The following is a 25,039-nucleotide window of genomic DNA, read 5'->3' as shown; positions in this document are numbered from 1 at the left end:
TAAATTATACTCTTACATTATGTGCAATTTGTAGGCAAAACAGGCAAATATTAAATAATTTCCATGATTCTTAGCAGATATGTTTACCAAAATGTTATCAGTCATATATATATATATATATATATATATATATATATATATATATATAGTATAATGAGACCAAATATGTATACTTATTATCAGGTTTCAAACCATTAAAGAGTCAGCAATAAAGTTTATACTAATAAATATTACGGTTCCCACGTAAGATGACATTATATGCTCTAACTCACCACAAAACCTGTTATTTCAACAACTTAATGCAGGAAATGCTAAGAAACCAGACATGGATTTGTTACATTCCCTAATAATTCATAATCTCCCCCTAACCATCTATACCTGGTCAATAGTTAAACTAATGTATAGTATACATATTTGGAATCTATACACTAAACATTTTGTTGATTAAATATTGTGCTTTCGATAATTGCATAATTAATCCCCCACCCTGTTTTTTTTCTATAAAAATGCAACTTAAAAATATATTTATTTTTATTTAAAAAAAATAATAATATACTCTGGTAATTGACATGCAAATTACATCTCCTATTATTAAAGCTGTAAACAAACACAATTATGTAGTGCTTCTCTTATCCAATAATTTATCGATTAAAGAATTCTAGATACTGTAAGTAATTCTGCACAGAGAACCTTATTTTTCAGTATATTTCATCCATGAGCAGGGACTGCCAAACTGATTGTTCTGTCATGCTAAATCATACATCATCCATAGACCCTAATGAAACCATGCCGTCTATTTTGAAAAGAGAATCTCTGTAAACTGGCTCCATTGTTTATATATACACACACATATACATGTATACAATTAGAATTCTATGACAATGAGGTGGTGATCATTTATCAGAGCACTAAATTTGTAATCTTTCAGGATTAGTATTGGCTTTACCTTGTTGAAAATTTGCCTTGCTACAGTGATAGACTTAATACATTGCTGAAATGGGAAAGGACAACCTGAATAACGCTGAAAAGTCTTGAAGCTGCTTCTTGATTGCTCAGGAGGTGACTACTAAACTACACGGAGTAGAAATCCCACCTGTCAATCAGAACCAGAATTTGCAATGGTTTTTTTTTTAACACTATTTTATTTATTTCCTGCCAAACGAATCCACCATACACTCAGAGGATCACCTTTCCCTGGCGTTATACATTCAACATTTGAGGACCCAATGTCCATTCCATCTGCTAAAGTTTATGCAATGGCAGAAATTGAGAAATCTCTCTTTGTGTGGTTTTGCGAGGTACCTTTGTGAGAACAGCTGTGCTTTCATAATGCTTGCCACCTCTAAATTGGTCCTCATGAAATGAGCTGTTTGCCTTATTGCCAGCATGGCTCATCGCAGTGCTACCGCTGCAATTTTAGTTTCATCACTGCCTCTCTATTGAAGTAGAAAGAGAAAGATTGCCAAGGACTGATGCTCTCTTTTCTCCATTTTGCCCAGTGTGACTTGACGATTAGCTGTCTGTTGCTCCAGTGACAAGAGACAATGCACAGCTTATTCATGCACTGAAAGTCTTACATTTCAAGCCTTAGTGACACCCCCTAGTGAAACAATGCGTAAGCCATCAATGACAGCCACTGATACAAACCTAATTAAGGTAAACCAACCATTCTCTGTAACAGGGATAATTAGTCCTCAAAGGGTCAAAGTGACTCAGACGGTTTGTGTTTTTTTTCTCTTTTGAATAAAAAATATTAATTAGTATGCTTGATAGAAGCATTTAGATGCATTTTAATAAGATAACTGCATGCAGGCAAAGGCTCTCCGCGGAGGATAAACAAAGCCATCTTTGATGTACTAAGAACTTGCAGGACGTACTGTATACATAAATAATGCTCAGAATCTTCCTTGTTTTGCTTATTAACAAAAGATATATTCAATTAGATATGGAATAGTGCACAAGACAGAGGATTGCCACATGCTGGCTAAATGTGATGCCTCCTAAAAGTATCTTTATTGAGCATTAAGTCTACCTAATATGATTAGGAGAAGAAAATGCATTTTACAATGGAGCAAAAAAAGGGGATCTCAGATCACCGCAGACTCTATTAATCTCAATTACCTCTTTTAAATAGGAAAACAAATGGCAGACCAGAGACTGAACAAAAGGCTGAAATATATTTTTCTTGGTACTGTATGTCACCTCCTTTATCATTGTTCAGGTTTGCTTACTTATATATCACTTACATGGTATATTTAACCACTTTATGACCAAGGCATTTTTCTAATTGGATGGGTTTATTTTAACAAGAATAACTTTATTTTTCTATAATATTTATTTTCTTGCAGAAGTCGTTTGGAGAAGGGAAGGGGGTGGAATAAAGATTTTATGTAGGCTTATAAATGTAGTCAGTCTATTTTCTAAGGGAAAAGCACACTAGCATTATGTTCTACTTAACCTCATCAGAGTTAAGGGGCCTAACCATTAGCAAATAAATTTGAATGATTTATCGTTCAGTCATTCAATGTATCTGCTAATGGATAGGCTCTGAACGTTAGAAATGCGCACTCCACCGGCTGACAAATTGGGTCTTTTGTCTCTCCAACATGTTGGTCAATTATCGTTTATCGCTGACAGATATTAGAAATATCTGTTGCGGTAAACGATGAACAACGAACGATTTTTTTATGAAAATGAATAGAAACATAAAAAAAAAATCCACTCCCAGAATTATGTCATGAAATATCATTCGTCGTTTGCAAAAATCTGTCATGTACATGACAGATATCTGTCACAGCAGCCCCAGGAATTCTCAAAAGATAAATCTTTTGTCTTTTGTCTTTCAGAAAGATCTACTAATGGATAGGCCCCTTTAGATGAATTGTCTGTGGGAGACACTTATTAGTTTAATGGGTCTTTTCTTTTGCCACCTTTTAATATGATGTTTGTAAACAGCATCTAATAAAACTGCTTCGGTTAGATACAGTTTACAAGGGTCTAAGGGGTCTATGTAGTAATAACCGCAGCATTGCCGGGATTATTATCTATCCATCTCGCCAGGAATATTTTTATTTTTAATGAAAATATCCCCGCTACGTACCAAGGGGAACTCGAAGGGACAGCGGTTGTGCTAACCGATGTCCCTGTGAGTTATATCCACGGCAATTAGAAGAAGTCTTTCACAGAAGTGAAAGACTTCTCCGAGGGAAGCTGAGGCTGCGCATGCGCACAGTGTTAGCTTCCGGAGCCGGCTGGGGGCTGCAGGGGAGAGATTGAAAGATCTCTCTCCTGCCCCTGGAGCCCCGATAGGCTTACAGTAGTTTACACCATCTGAAGATGGCGTAAACTACAAGGGCTAAACACCGAAAAGCTTCGCTTTTTGGAGTTTAGTACATAGGGGTCAGCTCGTAGTCCCCGTTGACAATAATGGAGACTGCGATCTGAAGTGCTAATTAGCACTTTCCCGATATTTCTGTGAAATCTCCTGTATTGTGCTATTAGTGCATTGCAACAATACATAAAATTATGGAGAAACTAAAGTTTCTGCATAATTTTATGTAAAAGTCAGCTTGATACATAGGCCCCTAAAAGTGGTATCAGACAGGATAGATATAATGCAGGTCAGTATAGATCACTGCTTAAGAACAGCCCTCATTTGTCATGCCACATTATGTCATCTTGAAAAGAGAGGAGGAGCACATAGAATTTACTTATGTTGTTGACTGCAATCAGGGAGCCAGTGACTGAATGAAATGATCCCATTTGGAACACTGACACCTTTTTCCATATACACAATTTGTAAATAGTGGTGCAAAGAGGTGACTATGCCGCAGTTTATTTATGGACTTTTAAAATCTATTTTAGCACTAAACAAAAACAAAATGTGTCCTGATGTTTTTATTTGTATATTAAGTGACCCTGTGCTGTGCACGATTCTGGCAGTTTACTGTAGTCAGATTATAATATTATTGATCTCATTATCTATAGAGTTTAGCTTTAGGCAACAATCAACAGTGTAGTCATAGAATGGAAATGTATTTCCTTCTCCAAAACACATCAGGTCACATTTGAAAATATTACTTGTATTTGGCAATAATTAAAAATGGTGACATAGCAGTATTGTGAGCAGTGGTGCATTGAAGTAGACTTTGAATAATGCACTGTTAGAAAAGGTCACAGGTGTAAATGACACAGCTGTAAGTATTGCCAATCAGATGTGATAACAATTGAAAAAGGAGCCATTATATATTGGTCAATTGTATAGGGGTAAAGAATGGCAACAGACATTGTGTTATATAATACTACAGTAAAATGTATTAGTTATTTCCTTTCTGAGTGATGAACACTAACAATACATTTCTAATTACTGCAGTTCATTGGTTGTGTGTGGTTTGGGGGTTATTATTTTAAGCAAAAAAATGAAATACAACCAAGGCTTATAAGGACATTCTTATTATCCCATGTATAACTCCAGAATTACAAGACAGGGTTGGACAGTAAGTGCTGCACTAAGTGCATTTCTTAATTGCTCAAATGTTTCAGGTTATATTGTGATTTCGGAATTGGACACAAGTACTGTAGCAATGTTCTCTTTCTCAGTGTACAGCACTGATGGCAGCAAACCTAGCATCACTTGTTTAGCTGTGTTCAGATTGCTGTGCTTGCAGAGGTTAAATGACCGATACAAGCTATATGGCCATATCTGCACTATATATCTCTCTCTGATAAGACAACAAACTGTGTCTGGTTCTGAATCACATTCATCACTGCCAAAATGCACAGGCCTTAAGAGCACAATGGTTTTCTGGTATGTGATTTGAACATGCAGCATGTATAATACTGTAAGTTACTTTACTAAATATTGCTGTGAGCAGACTACAAGCATAAACCACTAGTACATTATACTGCTATAACAAGATCTCTGCAACTGTCAATACTCCAAATGTAATTGCTAATTATAAAGATATATGTTTGCATTAAAAAAATAGAACAAAAACATGCAGCACATTTTATACAGCTGACATTTTTGTATACTTTAGTGATTATCTTTGATCATCTTTTTCCTAATGTGAGATCTCTGAGTTTGTGTCATAAATAAAAAAACAAAAAAATAACAGGCAAGAAAATCAATTAGCTGACATAAGCTGTATCCATAATGAAATGTCAGAATATATCAAACTGCATAGATTTCGTAAATGATACATAACTAGGGGGCAAGCAAACGGTTCTTTATTACAATAACTAAATAGCATTAATCATCAATGTCTGAGCAAGGATGCATAAAGAATAATTATTAGCCATGTTTTTTTTCCCCTAACAAGGAACAGAACACCTGCTTTTATGTATGAGCTATTGTGTAATCTTTCTTTTTCTATGTGTCTTACTCCATGGCACTTGTGTCACTGTAAATGGATATCTTCCATATAAAAATGGATCTACAGTATGCACATAGGTACTACATCGGCATCATTTTTAAGATACAGATAGAGCAGGCTGTACTGTAGAGAATGTTGCACCTTTGATATTTACTAAGGGCCAGATTCAATTAGCTGCGAAATCGGCCAAAAAACAGGCGAAAATGGGTAGGTGCGATAAAAAATACAGGTGAAAAAGTCAGGACATGCAGGAAATTGCGTCTGTACCCCAAAAAATGGCTGACGTACATCGGAAATTAATTTAGAAGTGTATTATTGGCTGTAATAAAAGTATTTAGGGTACTTAAATTGCGTTAGTTGGTGGTAATATGCGTGTATGAAAAAATGCTAAAAAATTATAGAAAGCTATTTTTCCCAGGAAATTACTGTTCCACATAAATTGGGGGCACGTTAAAATGGGTGCAAGTATATTTTCGTGTCATAAAGGCGCACTTTTAAAAACCATAAAAAAGGCCTGCTGCAACATATGCAATGTTTGAAACACTTGGCACATCCATATAGCCCCATAAAATACCGGACCCAATACGTTAAACCCATTTTCATTGATTTTTTTATTTTCACACAAAATTTGAACGGTTGTTTTTCGCCAAATTACAAAAAACTTTTGGGGTAATTTATCATTGGTGGGGTCCAAAGGGTACTTTTCGCCTGTTTTACACTATCCGATTATCTTGGGTGCGATAATTTGCCACAAAATTTACCGATTTTATCGCCCGCGATAAAATCGGACAATTTCGTACCTAACTGAATCCGGCCCTATGTGGGAATTTCTACAAACCTATTATTGATAAGCTGTTCTTCTATAATTCATTTTATTAGTATTTAGAATTTTAGCTTTGTTTTCATCCCTGCATTTTTACTTAAAAATGTTTGTTTCTAATTAAAATATATATATTTTCATCTGTTAATGATTTTTTAGGTGCTTGAGGGAGCAGCTGGTTGAAGTATATAGCAGTGAATTGTTTCTGAGCAAGATAATACCAGTAGTGTCAATTATTGTGGACACAATATCAATAGGAAGTATCAAAGGAATTTCCAGTGGAACAATTATGAAATCATTGTGTGTGTATCTAATATACTGCTACCTCGTCAGTATGTAGTATTGAGTCACACAAGAGGAGCTACACAGTGTCAACATTAGCCTAGCACCTGTACATAAACAACATTGTGAAGGTGATTTCTGTTATACTGTATATATAAATGTAGCAGGAGGCCCGCATTCCAACGGATATTAGTGATACTTGCGCCCGATGCCCTCCTCTTTACCTTTCCATGCAGGGATAGGAAATAGGTATGTTGCAAAATGGGCAGCACACACAGTGTCTAAATAATCACAGCAATGCACTCGTCAAGTAGTTATATCACAGTGATATAACTACTTGACGAGTGCATTGTTGTGATTATTTAGATGCCAGGAGTGCCGCTTATTTTGCAATATATATATATATATACACACTGTATATAAAACAAATTATCCCTTATCTCGCACTAAAACCAAAAGCAGCACCTCAGGTGAAACCTCTGTTAGTGGGCTCCAAACAAAATACAATGGCACAATAAGTACTTGCTGAGCAGTCAATACCACACAAGGTTGGAAGGAGATTACAAGCCTTATGGTGACTAAACCTCTCCTTTTTATACAACATCTGGTGAAATTTTTGCCTTCAATTGTCAAAACTTTGATGTTCTATTGTACCCCTGATGAAGTCCCATCTATGGGATGAAACACGTAGGTTAGTGATATCCTTCCCTTCTGCCACTTGTGAGGCCTACCACCAGTGAGCTCACATACGCTGGGTTATTGGTGGGATAAAACATCTGTCCTACACAAGCTGTGTGGTTTTGTATTTTATCCAAATAAATATTTACTAATGAGAGGTCATTCAGCCATTTTTTGGGGTGATTTTCTGGTGAGCGGGTGTATTTCCAGGATACTTAGTTTCTCGATTTGATACATGTAGAAACACTCACGAATTGAATAAAGAAATCATATGACTTCTAATGAATCATCTTGACCGCTTAAAAAAGCACTATCCTATATGCTTATCAAATTTAATAAGTTTGACTGTAATAAAACAATGTACTAGTGCCCTCAAGTACTTATTGTGCCATATATATATATATATAATGCATTTATTGTATTTACAGTAATCCATATGCTCCTATTCATCCTAATATTTGGAACCGAAATTGTTACATAACAAACCTATAACAAAGGGTATGGCAGAAAATAGCCCGGTGTCCAAAAATGCTTACAGTGAACTCAGATTGTTGCTAAAATATGGTCAAAGCAAAGAACTATCCTCAAAATTGCAACAACATGCAGCACAAACTCATGCTGTAATTCTTGTTATATCTGTAAAATACTGACAAAGGTAATTACTTATTTTAAATTAAATGGATTTTTTAGGCTACCATTTGTCATAAATGAAACGTTGCACTACATTGATAGTGAAAATATTAGAAGATGATTGCCAAATTTCCCACAGTGGGACATGAGTAAGCATGAGTTACAGATTAGTGTCCATAATTCCTATGTTGATTTTAAATGGTATAAAGCAGTTGGTAGTAGTAAGTGTATAGTTGGGGTATATAAGTACTCTACCTAGGTTTGATGTGTATTTAAGGAGCACATGAACTGGAGTTTAAATAATTCTCTTACTAGAGTATAGAATCTTGAGACACACAGTGCAACAGAAATGCAAAATATGGAATAGAATGTTATACATATTTTATTCTATTTCTCATCCAAAAGAAAGCATGCATTGGCTTCTACAGATCAAACTTTATTTCACTCACATGTCTGCTTCATGATTAAAAATAATGTAATAATCTAAGTTTGGTATGGAGCTCTTGTATTATAATGTAGAAGGCAAGCATTGATGTGACAGTAGCTTTATATTAGCATCATTGGATGCTTCATTGGAGCATTGTTACCAATGTTACAAAGTTGCCTAATATAATAATGTCAATAAACCACACCCATCTACTTGAAATACTACCTGAGCTTGTCCTCTAATGTAATAGTCTGATTTAAAAGCTATCTGCCAGGCAGGAAACAGGCTGCTCTTTTCAACTCAGCCATATCTGATTTCCGAGTGCCCCAGGCCTCAGAACTTGACATTTTACTTTTCTAAATGTTCATTAATGAGTTACAGTACCACTCCGGGCATGAGACTTCTCATCCCTGGTGCAATACTGTTGATCTAGTCATTTAGCTCAGTGCTAAAAATACTGCTGACATTAAACTCCTTCTTGCTTTGGACTTTGTTAAATATAACATTTTTGTTAATGGAGAACAAGCTTGTTTTCAGTATTAACATGACATACTCTTCAGCTTGTCAGCCAGACTTAAAATGATTGATAATTCCATAAAAATCTTTTGCATTGACTATTCGCTACTGGACAACATAACATACAATAGAGAACTACAGTAACTATGCCCTGACTTCCCCAGCAAGACTAGCTGTGGCATAAGGTTTCCTGTCACCTACCTTGGCCCTTGAGTAACTTTTAGATCAGCCTAAAAATCCTCATTCCACAAATAGGATACCGTCTATTATATAACCTTTTATTACCATCTATTATAGAATCTTCCACTAGAATCTTGCCCTTCCATTCACTGACTCCAGTCTTTGGATGCTCTAATTCAGGGCTCAACAAATCCCAGTCGCCAGGTCGCCATGGCGACTAAGATTTTAGTCTGGGAGAGCAAGTTTTTAAAGGGTGCCCCCCACCACACTCCTTCCCCGCCTGCCCCAGGGAGCCTCCATTTGCCGGGCGCCTGACTCCCTGCAGCGGCAGCTGGAGCTCACTCCTGAGCTCTGTCGTCCGACTCCCCCCACGAGCACTATGGGAGAGACGTCATGATGCCTCTCCCATAGTTACGAGGAGCGGCAGACGCAGGATCAGGGCTTAATGTAAGTATTCTGTTTTTTGTTTTATGTGTGTGTGTGTGTGTGTGTGTGTGTGTGTGTGTGTGTTCGCGCGTCACTATTACAGGGGGCTTGATACTGGGGGCACTTTTACAAGGGACTTACCAATGGGGGCACTTTTACAAGGGGCAATTTTACAGGGTCTTACTACTGGGGGCACATTTACAAGGGTCTTACTACTGGGGGCACATTTACAAGGGGCTTACTACTGGGGGCACTTTTACAAGGAGCAATTTTACAGCGGGCTTACTACTGGGGGCAATTTTACAGGGGGCTTACTACTGGGGGCACTTTTACTAGTGGCAATTTTAAAGGGGCACTACTACTGGGGGCTCTATTACAGGAGCCTTACTACTGGGGCACTTTTACAGGGGGAATTATTACTGGGGGAAATTTTACAGGGGCATTACTATTGGGGGCACTAATACAGGAAGCATTACGTTTGGGGTCACTATTACAGGGTTGGTATAGGCATGTTGCAGAATCTGATGACCATTAACGAACCATATGTGGTGATTTGATGGCATGTGGGGAGGTTGAGGGGCACTGAAAGGGCATGTGTGGTGGTCTATACAAGCTTTAATATATTTTGGTGATGGACGATGGTCTGGCTCCTAAACTTTTAAGATGACTCCTAGATTTTACAAAAATTTGTCGAGCCCTGCTCTAATTGACTGCATCACACAATCAGTCATCCCCATGTCTGCCTACTTTATACACAACTCCTTGTCTCTCAATTGCAATCTGCAAGGCCACCACCACTTCATAACTCTATAAGCATAACCAACATGGGTGGTTACCCATGCCACTTTTAAGTAATTTTATGGAAAGCAATTCTTTGTTGCCAGCCCTTCAGACTGGATGTAGTTAGGAAGCAGATGGTCGAAATGCCGAACGCCGGCTTCCCGACACTGAAATTATGGCATGCGACTAATGATAGGCATCTAAATACCGACACCTATCATTAGCCCCACACCGAAATCCCGACGCCCGGCATACCGATTGTAGGTAAGCTGGGCATCGGGAGCGGATAGCCGCGGGGTTTAGGTTTAGGGTCTCCCGGGGGGACTTAGCATTAGGCACCCATCTGGGAGGGTTAGGGTTAGGCTAAGGGAAGGGGGGTTAGTGTCAGGCACCCCTGGGGTGAGTTTAGGGTTAGGCACCCCCTGGGAGGGTTAGATTTAGGGTGCGGGGAGGGGGGTTAGGTTTAGGCATCTCTGGGGGGAGGTTAGGGTTAGGCACTAGGGGGGAGGTTAGGGTTAGACACCCCTAAGGGAGAGGAGGGTTATGGTAGTTACTTACTGTAGTCAGGATCTTCATCTGCTGGCCTTCCAGCGTCTGGATTTGATCCGCCAGGCTGAGGTCCGGCAGTCATACATACAGATTCCCTTCAGACCACTTTAATCATCCTTAAATCATCCTTTCTCTGTCTTTCTAGGTAATCCACTCCTTTGACTAATCTTTCCCACCTATGAAATGGCCTCTTTATATGTCCCCTTTCTCCATGCTTTTGTTGTTTAAGTGCATTTTTATTAAAGTTTAATCACATAAGTAAGGGAAGAACAAGGGTTACAGAATAAAGAAAAAATAAAATTCACATGGTGCTCACAGTGTGATATTGTGCTTAAACATTTCCAATAACTCTGGAAAACAAAACGAAATAATATTATCAATGAAGCAAGCACCATGTTTGAAATGAAGGGTAAGGGAAAGTAGGATGATTAGTAATGGGAACAATTGAGTATCAGGGCCTCCAAATGAGATGATCATACATAGGGCCATATTCAATTAGCTGGGAAAATAATCACGTGAGGAAAAGTGGTAGTAGCCTCGGACTTTTATAGCCAGAGCGATTCAATTAAAATCCCTTTTCCTCGCACATTAAATCCATTGCTAATGTATGTTAACCAATAGATTCCACGATAAGTGCCTGGATGTATAGGTTAAGGCATTCACAGCACCCGTGATAAGGGCACTTAGTGCTGGTTTCTGTTTGAACCTCCTCTCATGCTCTAACAGAAACACGTGTTAAGTGCCACCTCTGGGCTTATTGCGGGCTACAGCTACTGCATTAGCCCGCTGTTAATTACTGTGTCTAATTGAATCCAGCCCATAGAGACAAAATGTATACCGTAATTAATAAACATTAAGTGAGGGCAGGATATTCCATAATGGGAGAGCTTTGACTTTCTCATCATGCAAAATACTCGTAATATACTGTATCCTAGATGAACACTTGCCAAATCTTATTAATAATGGCTGTGAGCAGTGTGGGTTTGGCCTGTTTCCAGTTACCTGCTATGGAGCATTCTTCAGTATTTAGTAAATGTTCTGTTATTAACAAGTACTTGTGGTGCCTGTAGTCACTCCACAGGTCCACTGTAAAACAGTCACTTCCTATATATACGTCAAATTTAGTCACACTCCCCACTTGTGTCCATGGGTGGCAGCTCAGCTCATCAATATGCCGACTGGTAGAACGGCAAAGAAATCTGTAACAAGCGGGGGAGAGAGCAAGCACCTGATAATGTAGTAGTAATCGTCACCTTGGCATATAATAAAGCTAATACATGTGTACCAGGTGGACGCTAATAAGAACCTTTTGATACTCTATTTATTAGTGCCCATCCGGTACGCATTTATTAGCTTTATTATATCCCAAGGTGACAATTACTATTACACTATCAGGTGCTTGCTTTCTCCCCCACTTGTTCTGTTATAAACACCTTGAACCATAATACATGCAGTACTATTAGCATCAGGTAGTGCAGAGTTTAGTGCCCAGGATATGCAGACAGGCTATTCCAGGATTGGTAAGAGCCGGGCTCAATGTAACCACAGGCCATACTACCCTCTATTCTTTCTTTTTAAACCACTTTCTCTGTGCTTCTTACAGCTGTAACTTCCTATAACAGTATTTCCTCTACCTAAATATGGCACTTGTTTTGTATTTTAGTTGCATTTGCATTACAGTACTGTGCTTTGTTACTTCTTGTGTCGTTACAAATACACTTCTGTGTTTTTCAATTAGTTTCTTTCCCAAGTTGTGCCTGAAAGTAGCCATTTTTCATGCCTAGTGAATTCTCCCAGTTACTAAAAAATATAAATAGGTAACGATATATACAGCCACCCATCTCATAAGGCCCCCATACATCAGAGATGGATTGCAGCAGTCGTGCAATTTGCAATCGATTGTGTATAAAAATCTGCAATGTATGGGCTTCACAGATCGCATATTGCAACCAAAACGTGATTGGAATTGTTTAATCAGAATGTCCAACATGTTGGATTTCACAGATGGATTGGGGCTGTAGATTGCTAGTGTATGGACATGATCAGCAGATTTGCAGATAGTTTCTAGCAAAATGATGGGCCTTTCAAAATTGCCAGATCTGTGTTTGCTGCAATCGATCTGCAAATCACTGAAAAAGATCTGTAATGTATGGGTGCAGATTGCTCGATTGGGAGATCCTAAGATCCTAAGATCGGGCAATAAATCTTCAAATTGTTCAATTGTGGTTTTCAGATTGCTGATGTATGGGGGCCTTTACTCAGTGTTCCAAACTTCCATTGGTGATAGAGAATACTGACAAGTTGAGTAGGATGATACATTCATATTATTTTGGGATGTGTGGCATTGTGAATAGTGATGTGATCTTGTGGCTTAAATATTTATTACTTGGTTCTGGTCACCTTAGCAATGTCTCTTACCCAACATAAATAACATTTGTAAATAGTTGATCATATTACAATGATTGCAATAATAACAATCATACTGATTTTTCTAACTATCTGCTACACTAACAACTATTAAATTACAACTGTGTTGCTTTCATAAAGAAATATATGAAGGTCCTTTAGGTACAACGTTCAACGCATTAGGGAAGAAATTAAAAGTAGCAATATGTCAGGACCTTGCATTGTATTAAACTGATGTGAAATTGGTATTATTCTAACTTAACTTGCCACAGCTTGTTCTGTCAGTTGGTATATATTTCAATGAACAAAGGAGCAAATTATGTTAATTTACACTATTAGATATATTAAGATTAGTAACAACCAATAAATGCGCACAGGATTCTCTGATTAAAATGAATCATCTTAACATTTGACCTGCTCTCATTGCAATAGGACTAACACATTGACTAATCCAATCAATTTGCAGTGATCATTCATATTATCTCTATATTATGAGAGAGAAAAACATGGAGACATGTTTATCACAATTGCTTTTACCAACTATTCATAATTGGTACGATGCATAGTGTCAGATTACCATCGCACCTAGTGATGTAGTAAAGGTTACATGAACACAGATGCAAGCTTTTTTTTATTATTAGATATCTAATATATTTATATATATATATATATATATATATCAAATATAAATAACAATTATCAATAAATTGAAATCCAAACAAACTGTATAATACTCAAAAGTTTTCCATTATTGGTGCAGATCAATTTGCCTCTAGTCAGATGTATAAAGTAAACTGAGTCTAATGGTGCGTACACACTGGGCGATTAAAGTGGACGACTGAACGATAACGATATCGTTATCGTTCAGTCGTCCACTTTATCGTCCATTTTTAACACAAAAAAGATGAACGATGACGACGACGCGCGTTCCCGCGGGTCGTTCGTCATCCTCGTTCATCGGGCTGACATGCAGGCCAACCTGACGACCTCGTCAGGTTGCTGCATGTCAGGGAATGGGTGAGAGAGCCCGGCGCTGAACGATATCGCTAATGATATCGTTCAGCGGCTGTGCTCAATGTCATGAACGACATTGAGCACAGCCTGCCGGGGACACACTAGACGATATCGCTCAGGGAGCATATCGTCTAGTGTGTATGCACCTTTACAGTTTATAAAATGTTTACTGCATGCTTGTTTGGGGTTGAATGATCTTTAAACTGACAGCTAGTATCCTTTCCTTTAGTGGTTTTAAATCAAACCTATGGTGATACTTTATGCTGAGGAGTGTCATGAAGAATATGTACTCTGCCATGACTTTTACATACTTATAGCATATTTTTAAATACTGCATCACTTACTGACATGAGAACAGACCTTTGTTGGGCAGGTTATGCTGGCAGAGACCCAATAGCAAATAACATTTAAACACGAGTAGTACTATTATATACAAGTAATACAAACAGATTTCATCTGAAAGACAGAAAACTGCTACGGGCAACAATTATACAGTTTATGCTTTGTGAGAATTAATAAGGTCTTCTTTATATATATATATATATGTATAAATAAGACAGAACAAATGGATGGTGCACAAGTGAGTTTTAGAATCAACATAACATTTACTTATATCAATGCTCACCTACATCCGAAAGAAGCAGTAAACAGCATCAAATAACAGCCTCAGGACAGTGGAGTCACAAGGGGGGACAGGAGCTGGGTGCTGTACTGTAGCATTACGTGCAGCACTCAACTCATGACACAGTGAGGGAGCCGCCACTGCACAGAGAGTTGTCCTCGGGGGCAGTTAGCACCTCCAGAACCCCCGGAGTGATTACAATGGGGATTCAGGATGCAAGGCCATGCCCCCTACCCACAAGGCCACGCCCCCTGCCAATGAGGTCACGCCCCTTTTTACCTTGCACACTACATCCCTCCCTGCACTGGGTGTCACAGCGGGGTGGGACGCCACTGCCTCAGGATATCCACACTGTTGTTTCTGGATTACAGCAGGTAGGCAAATTTTCCTGGTTTCAGCAGAATGTAGATTGTTTGTAACTTCCTGGAGTGGACCTATAAAATAATCACATCCACCATGTGATAGGCCATACCCAACATGTTTCGTCACAACCAAGGACTTCTTCAGGGGGGTGTCTTAACCTCAGAATGACTTCCCTTTATACTATATATATATATATATATATATATATATATATATATATATATACACACACATACTTTTATATACAAGGAATACAAACAGATTTCATCTGAAAGATAGAAAACTGCTCCGGGCAACAATCAATTATACTGTGAATGGCTTAGTGAGAATTAGTCTTCTGTATATTATATTTTATATATATATATATATATATATATATATATAAACACAGGTAAAGTCTGGCAATCACTTTTAGGATGTAATTACTTCACCCCGTTGCTCTCATCGTAAATAAAGCCTTGCCATATGTAAATACACAGAGAGATGCGGCACTCAGGGCTTCGAAGAAAACACTCAAACGACTCCCAGCAGTGTGAACGTTTCAATGTCAACACAACATTTTCGTCCTAATAGATAGATATATATATATCTATATATATCTATATATATACATATATATATATATATATATATACACACACACACACACACATTATGAGCAGCCTCAATTTTCAGGGCTTTCAGTGGCTTCTAGACAGACAGAGTGCTGGCTCGCCCCCTCTCACAGACACAGCCAGAACGCCTGCACTGAATGAGACCTGAATGAGAGAGGGAGACAGGGGGACAGGGGGTGACAGAAGAAGAGTAGTGATTGGTTACATAGCCTATTACGGAGCAATAAAACTGCCAAGGGCTTATGTTTTTAGAAACTGAAAAGGAAGAAGATTGTATTCACGTTTTTCCTTATAAGTTAAAAACATTGAACATCTAATACTAATACTCTACTGATGTAATATATCACACAATAATAGCAGTATCCCAGAAAGTGACAGATACTTCAGAAAAAGGTTCAAACACAATCAATTTTCCACCTCCTCAATGTATAGTCCAGCGGTTCTCAAGACACCCCAACAGTTCTGGTTTTAGAGCTATCCATGATTGAGCACAAGTGGTTAAATTAAATTGACTGAGGTGCTCACATGTGGTCAAGCATGGATATCCTTAAAACCTGGACTGCTAGGGTGCCTTGAGGACTAAGTTTGGGAAACTCTGGTACAGTCACTTCAGTGGACAAACTGTATTTCTGTACATTCTATAACCAAACACAACACCAAGCTGTTTAGTATTGTGAGTCACACATCAGCCCAAATAAAATGCATATAACACATTAGCAATTGCTCTGAAACTATTATTGTTATATGTCTCAAAAGGGAAACTTCTTGTCTGCTAAGATGTGTGTGTGCTATATTTGCATATTTTTCTTTAAATAATTGTCTTTTGTTTATTTTCAGATATCCTTGTTATCAGCTACTAACCTGCTATGGGAATTTTAAGTGAATGCTGCTAAGTGAATTGCTTCTTCAATGGCCACCTATATAATCTACTTTACCACAATGGCTTTTAAATGCCTATCAAGAATAGAGTGACCTTCAATCTCAGTATGTGTGGAGTATTTGATAATTACACTTTGCTACCAGGAAAAGAAACACATCACATGTGTGGCGTAGAGTTTACTACAAGCTACGTGCCTATGAAGTGACCAATTTGTTAAAAACTAGGTAGAAGAACATAAGCTGCTCAGTACAGCTAAACAATTGAAAACTGAAAAATGAGGGAAATAAAACTCAAAATAAACTTGCTTCTTGGACTAACTATTACGGCACTTGTGCATGCTACCCAAAAAAAGATGGATTGTCCACACTTGTGCGCTTGTGAAATTCGACCGTGGTTTACACCAAGATCTATTTATATTGAAGCTCTGACAGTGGATTGCAATGCATTAGATCTCTACAACATCCCAGAAAGACTTCCAGAAAACGCACAGGTTTTACTTTTACAGGCAAATAACATTCAAGATATTAAGAATGCAGATCAATTTCCAGTAAATCTTACAGGACTGGATTTATCACAGAACAATCTGTCCTCAATGGTCAATATCAATTTCACAAATGCCCATCATATACTTTCTGTGTACCTGGAGGAAAACAGGCTGGTGGAACTGACTGAGGAATGCTTTTCTGGACTGATGACTTTACAAGAGCTGTACATTAATCATAACCTGATATCCACAATTTCTCCAAAAGCATTTGCTGGGGTAAGCAATTTGCTCAGACTTCACCTTAATTCAAATAGATTGCAAGTGGTTAACAGCCAGTGGTTTGAAGCAATACCACATCTAGAGATTCTCATGATTGGTGAAAATCCAATAATCAAAATCGAAGATATGAACTTTAAGCCTCTTATTAATCTGCGCAGCCTGGTTTTAGCAGGAATAAATCTGACAGACATACCTGATAATGCCTTCATAGGTCTTGAAAATTTAGAAAGTATTTCTTTCTATGACAACAGATTTGTTAACATCCCCTCTGTTGCTCTTCAAAAGGTACTGAACCTAAAATTTTTAGATCTCAATAAAAATCCTATTAGGAGGATACAAAGAGGAGATTTTAGCAATATGTTACACTTGAAGGAACTGGGCATTAATAACATGCCTGAGCTAGTTTCAATAGACAGTCTTGCCATTGAAAATTTGCCCGACTTAAGAAAAATAGAAGCAACCAATAACCCAAAACTCGCTTACATTCATCCGAACGCATTCTATAGACTCCCTAAACTGGAGACACTTATGCTCAACAGCAATTCTCTTAGTGCCCTCTACCAAAGTACTATAGAAGCTCTGCCCAGCCTCAAGGAAATAGGTATACATAGCAACCCCATCAGATGTGACTGTGTAAATCGCTGGATTAATATGAATAAAACAAGCATTCGCTTTATGGAAACAGATTCATTGTTTTGCATTGATCCCCCTGAATTTCAAGGTCAGAATGTCAGGCAAATACATTTCAGGGAAATGATGGAAATATGTCTACCATTAATTGCTCCTCAGAGTTTTCCCTCAGCTCTGGATATAAGGACTGGTAGCTCAGCAGCATTACATTGTAGAGCAACAGCAGAACCAGAACCAGAAATCTACTGGATCACACCTTTGGGTTCCAAACTCCAGTCAAATACCATTTCTGGTCAGTTTTATGTTCACTCTGAAGGTACCCTGGAAATTAACAACGTAAGTCACTTGGATGCTGGACTTTATACATGTGTAGCAAAAAACCTGGTTGGTGCGGATTTAAAAACAGTTATGATAACAGTTGATGGAACCTTGCCTGAGGATGTCAATGGGTCTCTCTATATTGACATCAAGGAAGTGCAAAGTAATTCTGTGATGGTATCCTGGAATTCTAGGTCAAAAATTTTGAAATCCAGTGTTCAGTGGACTGCGTTCCTAAAAGCAGAATACACCAAAATTGCGCACAGTGTTCGAATGCCATCTGATGTCAAACAATACAATCTAACACGTCTGAGTTCACTCACTGAATATACAATCTGCATAGATGCACCCAACATCTACCAACAAGTTGAAAAGCAATGCATTAATGTCACCACTAAGGGAATGGAAAAGATGAGAAAACGAAATGAAACCTTTAAAATAACAGCACTGATTACTATCCTGGGTGGTGTTTTTGGAATCATTACTGTGGCTTACTTTTTCAACTATGTATCTTTATATTTGAGACATGGTTCTGAAAGAAAATGCTCTGGGAACTTTTTGCAGACCCCACCATTTGCTTCTAGTGACCTCTATCCTCCTTTGTTGAGTCTTTGGAATGTTGACAAGGAAAGCACATCACTAGAAGTAAAATCCACAGTTATACAAGTACCGAGTACCACACCATAGAAACACTGTTCCGAGAGAGTTCACCTATGGAATACAAACAAGCACAAGGTTCTAGTTGTGCTCCTCTACAAGCAGGAAGACTATTTTCAAGGGAAAATTAAACACAAAATAATTTCAGTGCTGCTTAAAATGTATCTCAAATAAAAGGCATAACATGAGTACAAGTGATGTAAGTCTGACAAGCAAAGTGCTTCATTCAAGGAACAAAAAACTATATAAAAAGCAAAGAACTATGACTTCCTTTGTTAAATACAAAATATAGATTTTGTTTAATGTTTTTTTTTACATTCTATCGTAGTTGAACTGAGCAATACCTCCTCCTGTGATGTATTACACATTTTAGCCAAGAGTTTTTGAAGTGACAAAATAAAATAGAACTGACATGTGTTGTTACAAAACGGACATTTCTGTAGTGTAGTAGAGACAGTAAATATGTAAATCTTTTTTTTATGAAGGAAAAAAAATTACATTTTTGATTAAAATAAAATTTACCTGTGCCATGACTATTTTGTTATGTAATAAGGACTTGCTGTAAGTGTGCTATGAAAAAAAATATGCAAATATCAAGCCATATTATATTAGTCATGAGAGTGCATTTGTATATATGAATGAATGAAAGTTACAGTTACTTAATATGAAGCAGTACAGTACTGTACTTGTGTCTGCTGGCAAGGCACATGTATCTTTCTATTGTGTGTACAGTGTGATCCAAATATATAAGTAAAATACAAAAGGTATAAGAGAAAAATCTTTGTTGATTTCACAAACAGTTTAATGTTCATTATTACACTGCTAATCAATTAACATAAAAAAGGGAAATTCACAATTATATTGTACTGCTTTCTTTTACTTTAAAAATGACATTGTAACACAAACAAACTTTCTAATTTCTCCTATAAACCCACACCCTCCAATTAGGGGAATTAGTACCTTTATATGCAATTACATGTTGTTTCCTGAAATTATTGAGCAGTGTAATATTATTGCACATCACTCAGCTGCCTGCATGTAAACAATATGACATGTCTGTACAGGTTTACATGCAGGTCTCCTGTCTCTCTTAATACACTGTAATGTGGCATGTTTCACTGAACATTAAAGTGAAACCTGGCACTGCAATGTGCTATGATATACCTCACTACAATGTACTACAGAAGAAGCAGAGTTACATGGAAACACAGGTCTACAGATCAAATCGTTTACATGCAGGCTGGAAACAAATAATAGAGTGGCAAACAGAACTTGAAAACACATGTAAATAAAATGCTATTGTTTAGTTCAGTATTTGGCAACATATTTAACAGAGGTGTCATTACTATAATTGTATGCTAACACAGTATAATGTGACATCAAAACACAATGTATATTTACCGTCTGCCAAAATTGCAATGCGTTTGTCAACCAGACAATTCTGCTGCTCTCTGTGAAAGCGCCAGCAAAGCATTACACTGTAGCTTCATAAGGGGGGTGTGGGCTGCACCTGGGTGTCACCCTAAGAGGGGGTGACACCAAAATGTCGGCTCCTCTGCAGTGACTGGAGCAGAGTGCTGCAGTGTTATATTCTCCTGCAGCACCTGGCTCTTGTCATGGAAGAGGAGCCAACAGTGCAGACCTCCCAGTCTCCAGGGGAAGCCCAGCATCTCCGGTGATGCTGGGCTGTCCCCTGAGTGATGTTATTGGGATCCCCTGGTAGGTCACGCCCCTTTATTTAGGCCATGCCCATTTTCATCCACCAGTGCGCAGGGGGTGACGCCTCTGCTGTAGCTACTGCCCACATCCTGAGGAGCGACACCACACAAGCATTTTTCCCTGAGCTCTGGGTTAGTCCCACAGCACTGGCAGTGGCAATGGGAAGCTGCAGTCACAGACCTCCCTATATTCTGCAGACATTTTAAAGTGGTGAATAAAAATGTTAACCATTTTGGGTGGTAGTGCAGCTTTAAAATGAATATGTAAAATGTATCTTTACATTAACCATTCCTAATATCTTGGATATACATAAAGCATACGGTCAAAGCATTTTAAATCTTAAATCATAGTAGTGCTAGTATCTCACATTTTAGTTCATTTGCATCGTTTAATGACCTTCAAATTTATTATCCAAATGTTTCTGGTTTTTTTAGCAGAGGATATATTTGGTGGCTTGTAATTAATAAGGTTTTAGATTAGTGTGCAGATAATTAAATTAGGCCTTAATGACTATAGTGTTATTAAGCAATAACATCTGTTTTTCGTTGTTTTTATTGTTTTTTTTCTTTCTGTACTTGAGTGAATTGTGCTCAGTTTTTACATGACAGATCTGGCTCTCTTCTGACAGCATTTTACATAGTAGGTTAATTTTTGGGGTTATTAAAGTAAAGACAAAAATATTTATAATATAGAGACTAATACTGCTTTTACACCGAAATTCCGGGTCTGACCCGGAGTTGGAACAGAATTCCAACCCGGATCAGACCCGGAATTTCCCTGGCGACGACCCAGGATATTCCCGAGTCGGCGCCGTTCGCACCGGAGCCGGGTCTGCATAGACCCGGCTTTTCCGGCGTTGAAGTGGACACTTGGAGATGACGTCATCTCCAAGTGCCACTGAAGCCGGACCAGTCGTCTGGCATGCGGCACGCACCAGGTCATCGTGACCCGGAGCGCGCCATTCAAACTGCAGGATTTCACGGGTTACAAACGTGTTAAACCCTGCAAGTTACCTGGGTTGGATTATCAGGTCACTCAACCCGGCAATCCAACCCTCTCTCCTTTTACACCAAGGAGCTACTCGGGTTAACCCTGCAATAACCTGGGTTTTAGCTCTTGGGTAGAAGGGGTACAATTGGAAAAAGATTAACTTATCTATGTCCAAAGTACATTTCAAGAAAGCACAAAAAGAGAAACAGCGGAAAAAGTCCTCAACCTTCATTTATTTACCTCTAAAATCTCAAAGCTGCAAATGTAATGCAGTTAACTAACATATTTTTTACAATCCTTGTTTAGAAATTAATGGAAAAAAATATTTTAAGAAAAATTTAGCCTTAACATCTACATTACTGGTTTACATATTTTCTAAATATTGGACTTGTGTTATAATATATATATATATATATATATATATATATACACACATACACACACAGTATACTGGATATATGTGTATATAAAAAGCATTTTCACAGAAGTGGAATTGCTAATAAAAGCAAGAAACACATACAGATGATTATTGCAGAATATCTCTACACGCTACATTTTACCCCTGTGGAGGACATTTTTAAAATTAGTTATTGAGTTAACAGTAAGAGCTAACAACATCCATTTATCTTCACAAAGCACCAGCTACATCATGAACTCTAATGCCTTCTTAGCATTACTGCCCATTCATAATAGTTATGCCTCTTCTATACTTCAGTAAGCAAGCTAGAATTGCTTGTGTACTTACAAAAAAATAAATGTATTCCTTATGGTTTGTGTAGTAATGTGTTTTAAACTTTATAATTAGTTTTGGGCTCAGTTTCATAAAAATAAATTGTAACAATGAAAGAAACTGAAAGCATACTAATTTTAAGAAAACGAATCATACTAATTTTCACTTGAAAAGGGACAAGTGCCAGGGGGCTCTGACCATAAACAGGGGTGCAGAGAGGGGGGGGAGTGAGTACTAATTACCCTGGTCCTGGCTTGCTGGAGGGGCCGGTGAAGGCCTGGACCCAATGCCGTCCACCCTCCCTCTTCCCTGTCAGCAGCCCAGCATACGCTGCTGTGTGATGGGCTGCAGTGGAAGACTGCTTACTACTGTAGTTTCCTCTGCCTGTGGAGAAGGGGGGTGATCACACTCATTGTGCCCCCCTTGGATTTGCACCAGACTGCGGGGCTCACAGTTCCCCCCTCCCTAGCGCGCAGCATTGCAACTAGTTTTGTTTTTTTCCTAATGGGGCGTGGCCATACCTCCCACGGTTAGGCAATGACCCCGTTCCACTGAGTCGGCTCTCAACAGCCCAGACCATACATTTACTTATTATTTGTAAATGTATACAAACAACAAACACATTTGTTCCTGAAGTGGAAAAGACCACACTGTTAATAATTCTGCCTTGAAAGAAAGTCTAGTTCAACAGTTTTTCATTAAGTATATCTGTTCTGAGAAAGCCTGTTCTTGGGATCAGTTTTCATATTTATTCTTATTATTCTTTACAAAGTGCCAAAATATTCCACATTTCTGTAAAAGCAGGTAGAGAAAGCTGGATATGTAATAATAAAAAAGGGGTTCAGTAGTCAGGAGCAAGACCGTGCAAGCTAAAGGAGATGGAGGACAGGAAACAAGAATGCACACTTATCAGTACAGTGGACTGGGCACTGGTATTCCCACAGGGAAACAGCAGTATTTAGGGAATTTTTTAAGAACTTATGCTTAGATAAATAGTTAGGAGTAGTGGATAGATTATGGCTGCAGGCAGGTTAAGATCCCTGGAAGTGTGAATGGAGACTAGCAATAAGGGAGGGTGACAGGAGTTGGTTATTGGCAGAGACTTTGACTAGGGATGAGACATAGGGTAGTACAGCATTATGGAGGGCTTTGTGTGTTAACAACACCAAGACGTCAATTTTATCTTGAAAGAAAAGCATAGACGAGCATTGGATTACAGTATTATTGAAATTATTAATGAGAAAATCACTCTGGCAGCCATGTACAAGATAGGTGCAGTTGGACCGATTTAATAAAAGTCCAGATTACAATCAGATTTAGGATGATAAGTACAAATATTAGTGTTTTGATACAATGGAGCAAAAGTGTTGAGGAACGATTTCGCCATCGTGCTAACATTTGTGAGTAAAAGACAGAGCAAAATCAACTGATATCTTTAAGGAAACATTGAGTACACGGTGTGTGGCACAGACATGGATATTTGCAGAAAAAAACATCTGTCCTAGCATTCTTTTTTCCTGACATTTTAATGAATGTGATTGTGTTGGAAAAGAATACTCTTCTTATTCTTTTGTAAATCAAACTAAGTGGAAATGAAGAGCTTGAATTGAAAATCGTGCATGGTAGAACTGTGCAATTCTTTTTGCATTTTAAATTCTGGAGCGTGCACATACTGTATTACTAATGTGTTACTGTGCAATCTTCAACTGGATTAATGTACAGCATTTGAAGCAGATATTAACTGCCAAATATTTAAATCTGTATGAATTGGATATATTTCCGTGAACACAATTTTACCATTGTTGATGAATCACTGTGGCTCATACACTGGCATTAAAATTCATCAGCGAGACACACTCATCAATCACCAGTTATTTCAGCACCCTGGACAGAGCATTTCATTCTAGGCTCTCTGTCACAAACAAAAGAGTTGAAATATGACCTATTTCAATGCAGGTACTGTATAGGTCAGCAGAATGCGCTCATGTATCTTCTATTTATATCCGTCTATTTCCAAACACATTACAAATACAAATGTGTTTGTATGATATAAAAGCTTGCAATGTATTACAAGTAAACAACATATATCAGTACACACTTTAACTGAGGAAAAACCAATGACTATCTCACAGAGGTTTTCATTCCATGAGATGTATTCTTATCTGGAAGATATTGCTTTCATCAGTACCTCTTGATTCAATAAAGTGAATGGTATATGACATCTCTACATGCTCGTTTGTTATTCTAATTGTGTTAAAGTTCTTATTGCATAAACACTTCAACTACATGAATATATATATAGAAATAAAATCTAAACATCCACAATGGATGAAATTTGTAAGACTGTGTAAACCATTTTTCATGTATTATTACATATCACATCCAAATTTTCACAAAGCTTTATCAACGAAGCTACTGTCCCACTTTTAGTGCCAGCCCAAGTTTAGCTTACAGATTCATCTAGATACAAATTATTTTCTTTTTATTGCAATTTTATTTAAAATGTTTTTAAGTAGATTATATTTGAGTTTGCATAAGGATAGAACTGCAGCTATCTCTTAAAGTTTATTATAAATGGAATAAAAAATTTTTTATTTGAATAATAAAATACAGCATATGTGTTCCACATGTACAGTAAACAGGAATCCAGATTCCAGAAAAGTATAAATA

General features: G+C 37.8%; 2 protein-coding genes across 3 annotated transcripts in view; one reads left to right on the top strand and one right to left on the bottom strand.

Annotated features, from left to right (window-relative positions):
* The window catches only part of LRRN3 (leucine rich repeat neuronal 3), a 63,912-nt gene extending 44,259 nt beyond the window's left edge, over positions 1 to 19,653 (top strand). The window contains exon 2 of the mRNA XM_088456382.1: positions 16,520 to 19,653. Coding sequence (XP_088312508.1) covers positions 16,837 to 18,960 — 2,124 coding nt within the window. The 5' untranslated portion in view covers positions 16,520 to 16,836 and the 3' untranslated portion in view covers positions 18,961 to 19,653. The remainder of the gene's footprint in view (positions 1 to 16,519) is intronic.
* Positions 1 to 25,039, bottom strand: part of IMMP2L (inner mitochondrial membrane peptidase subunit 2) — a 1,207,428-nt gene that overhangs the window by 667,598 nt on the left and 514,791 nt on the right. The gene's annotated exons all lie outside the window — the stretch shown is intronic.

Source organism: Taudactylus pleione, unplaced genomic scaffold, assembly GCF_031769625.1.
Source record: "Taudactylus pleione unplaced genomic scaffold, aTauple2 ptg000041l, whole genome shotgun sequence".
NCBI lineage: Eukaryota > Metazoa > Chordata > Amphibia > Anura > Myobatrachidae > Taudactylus > Taudactylus pleione.
The sequence above is the reverse complement of the archived record's forward strand: the minus strand, read 5'-3'. Positions and strand labels throughout refer to the sequence as shown.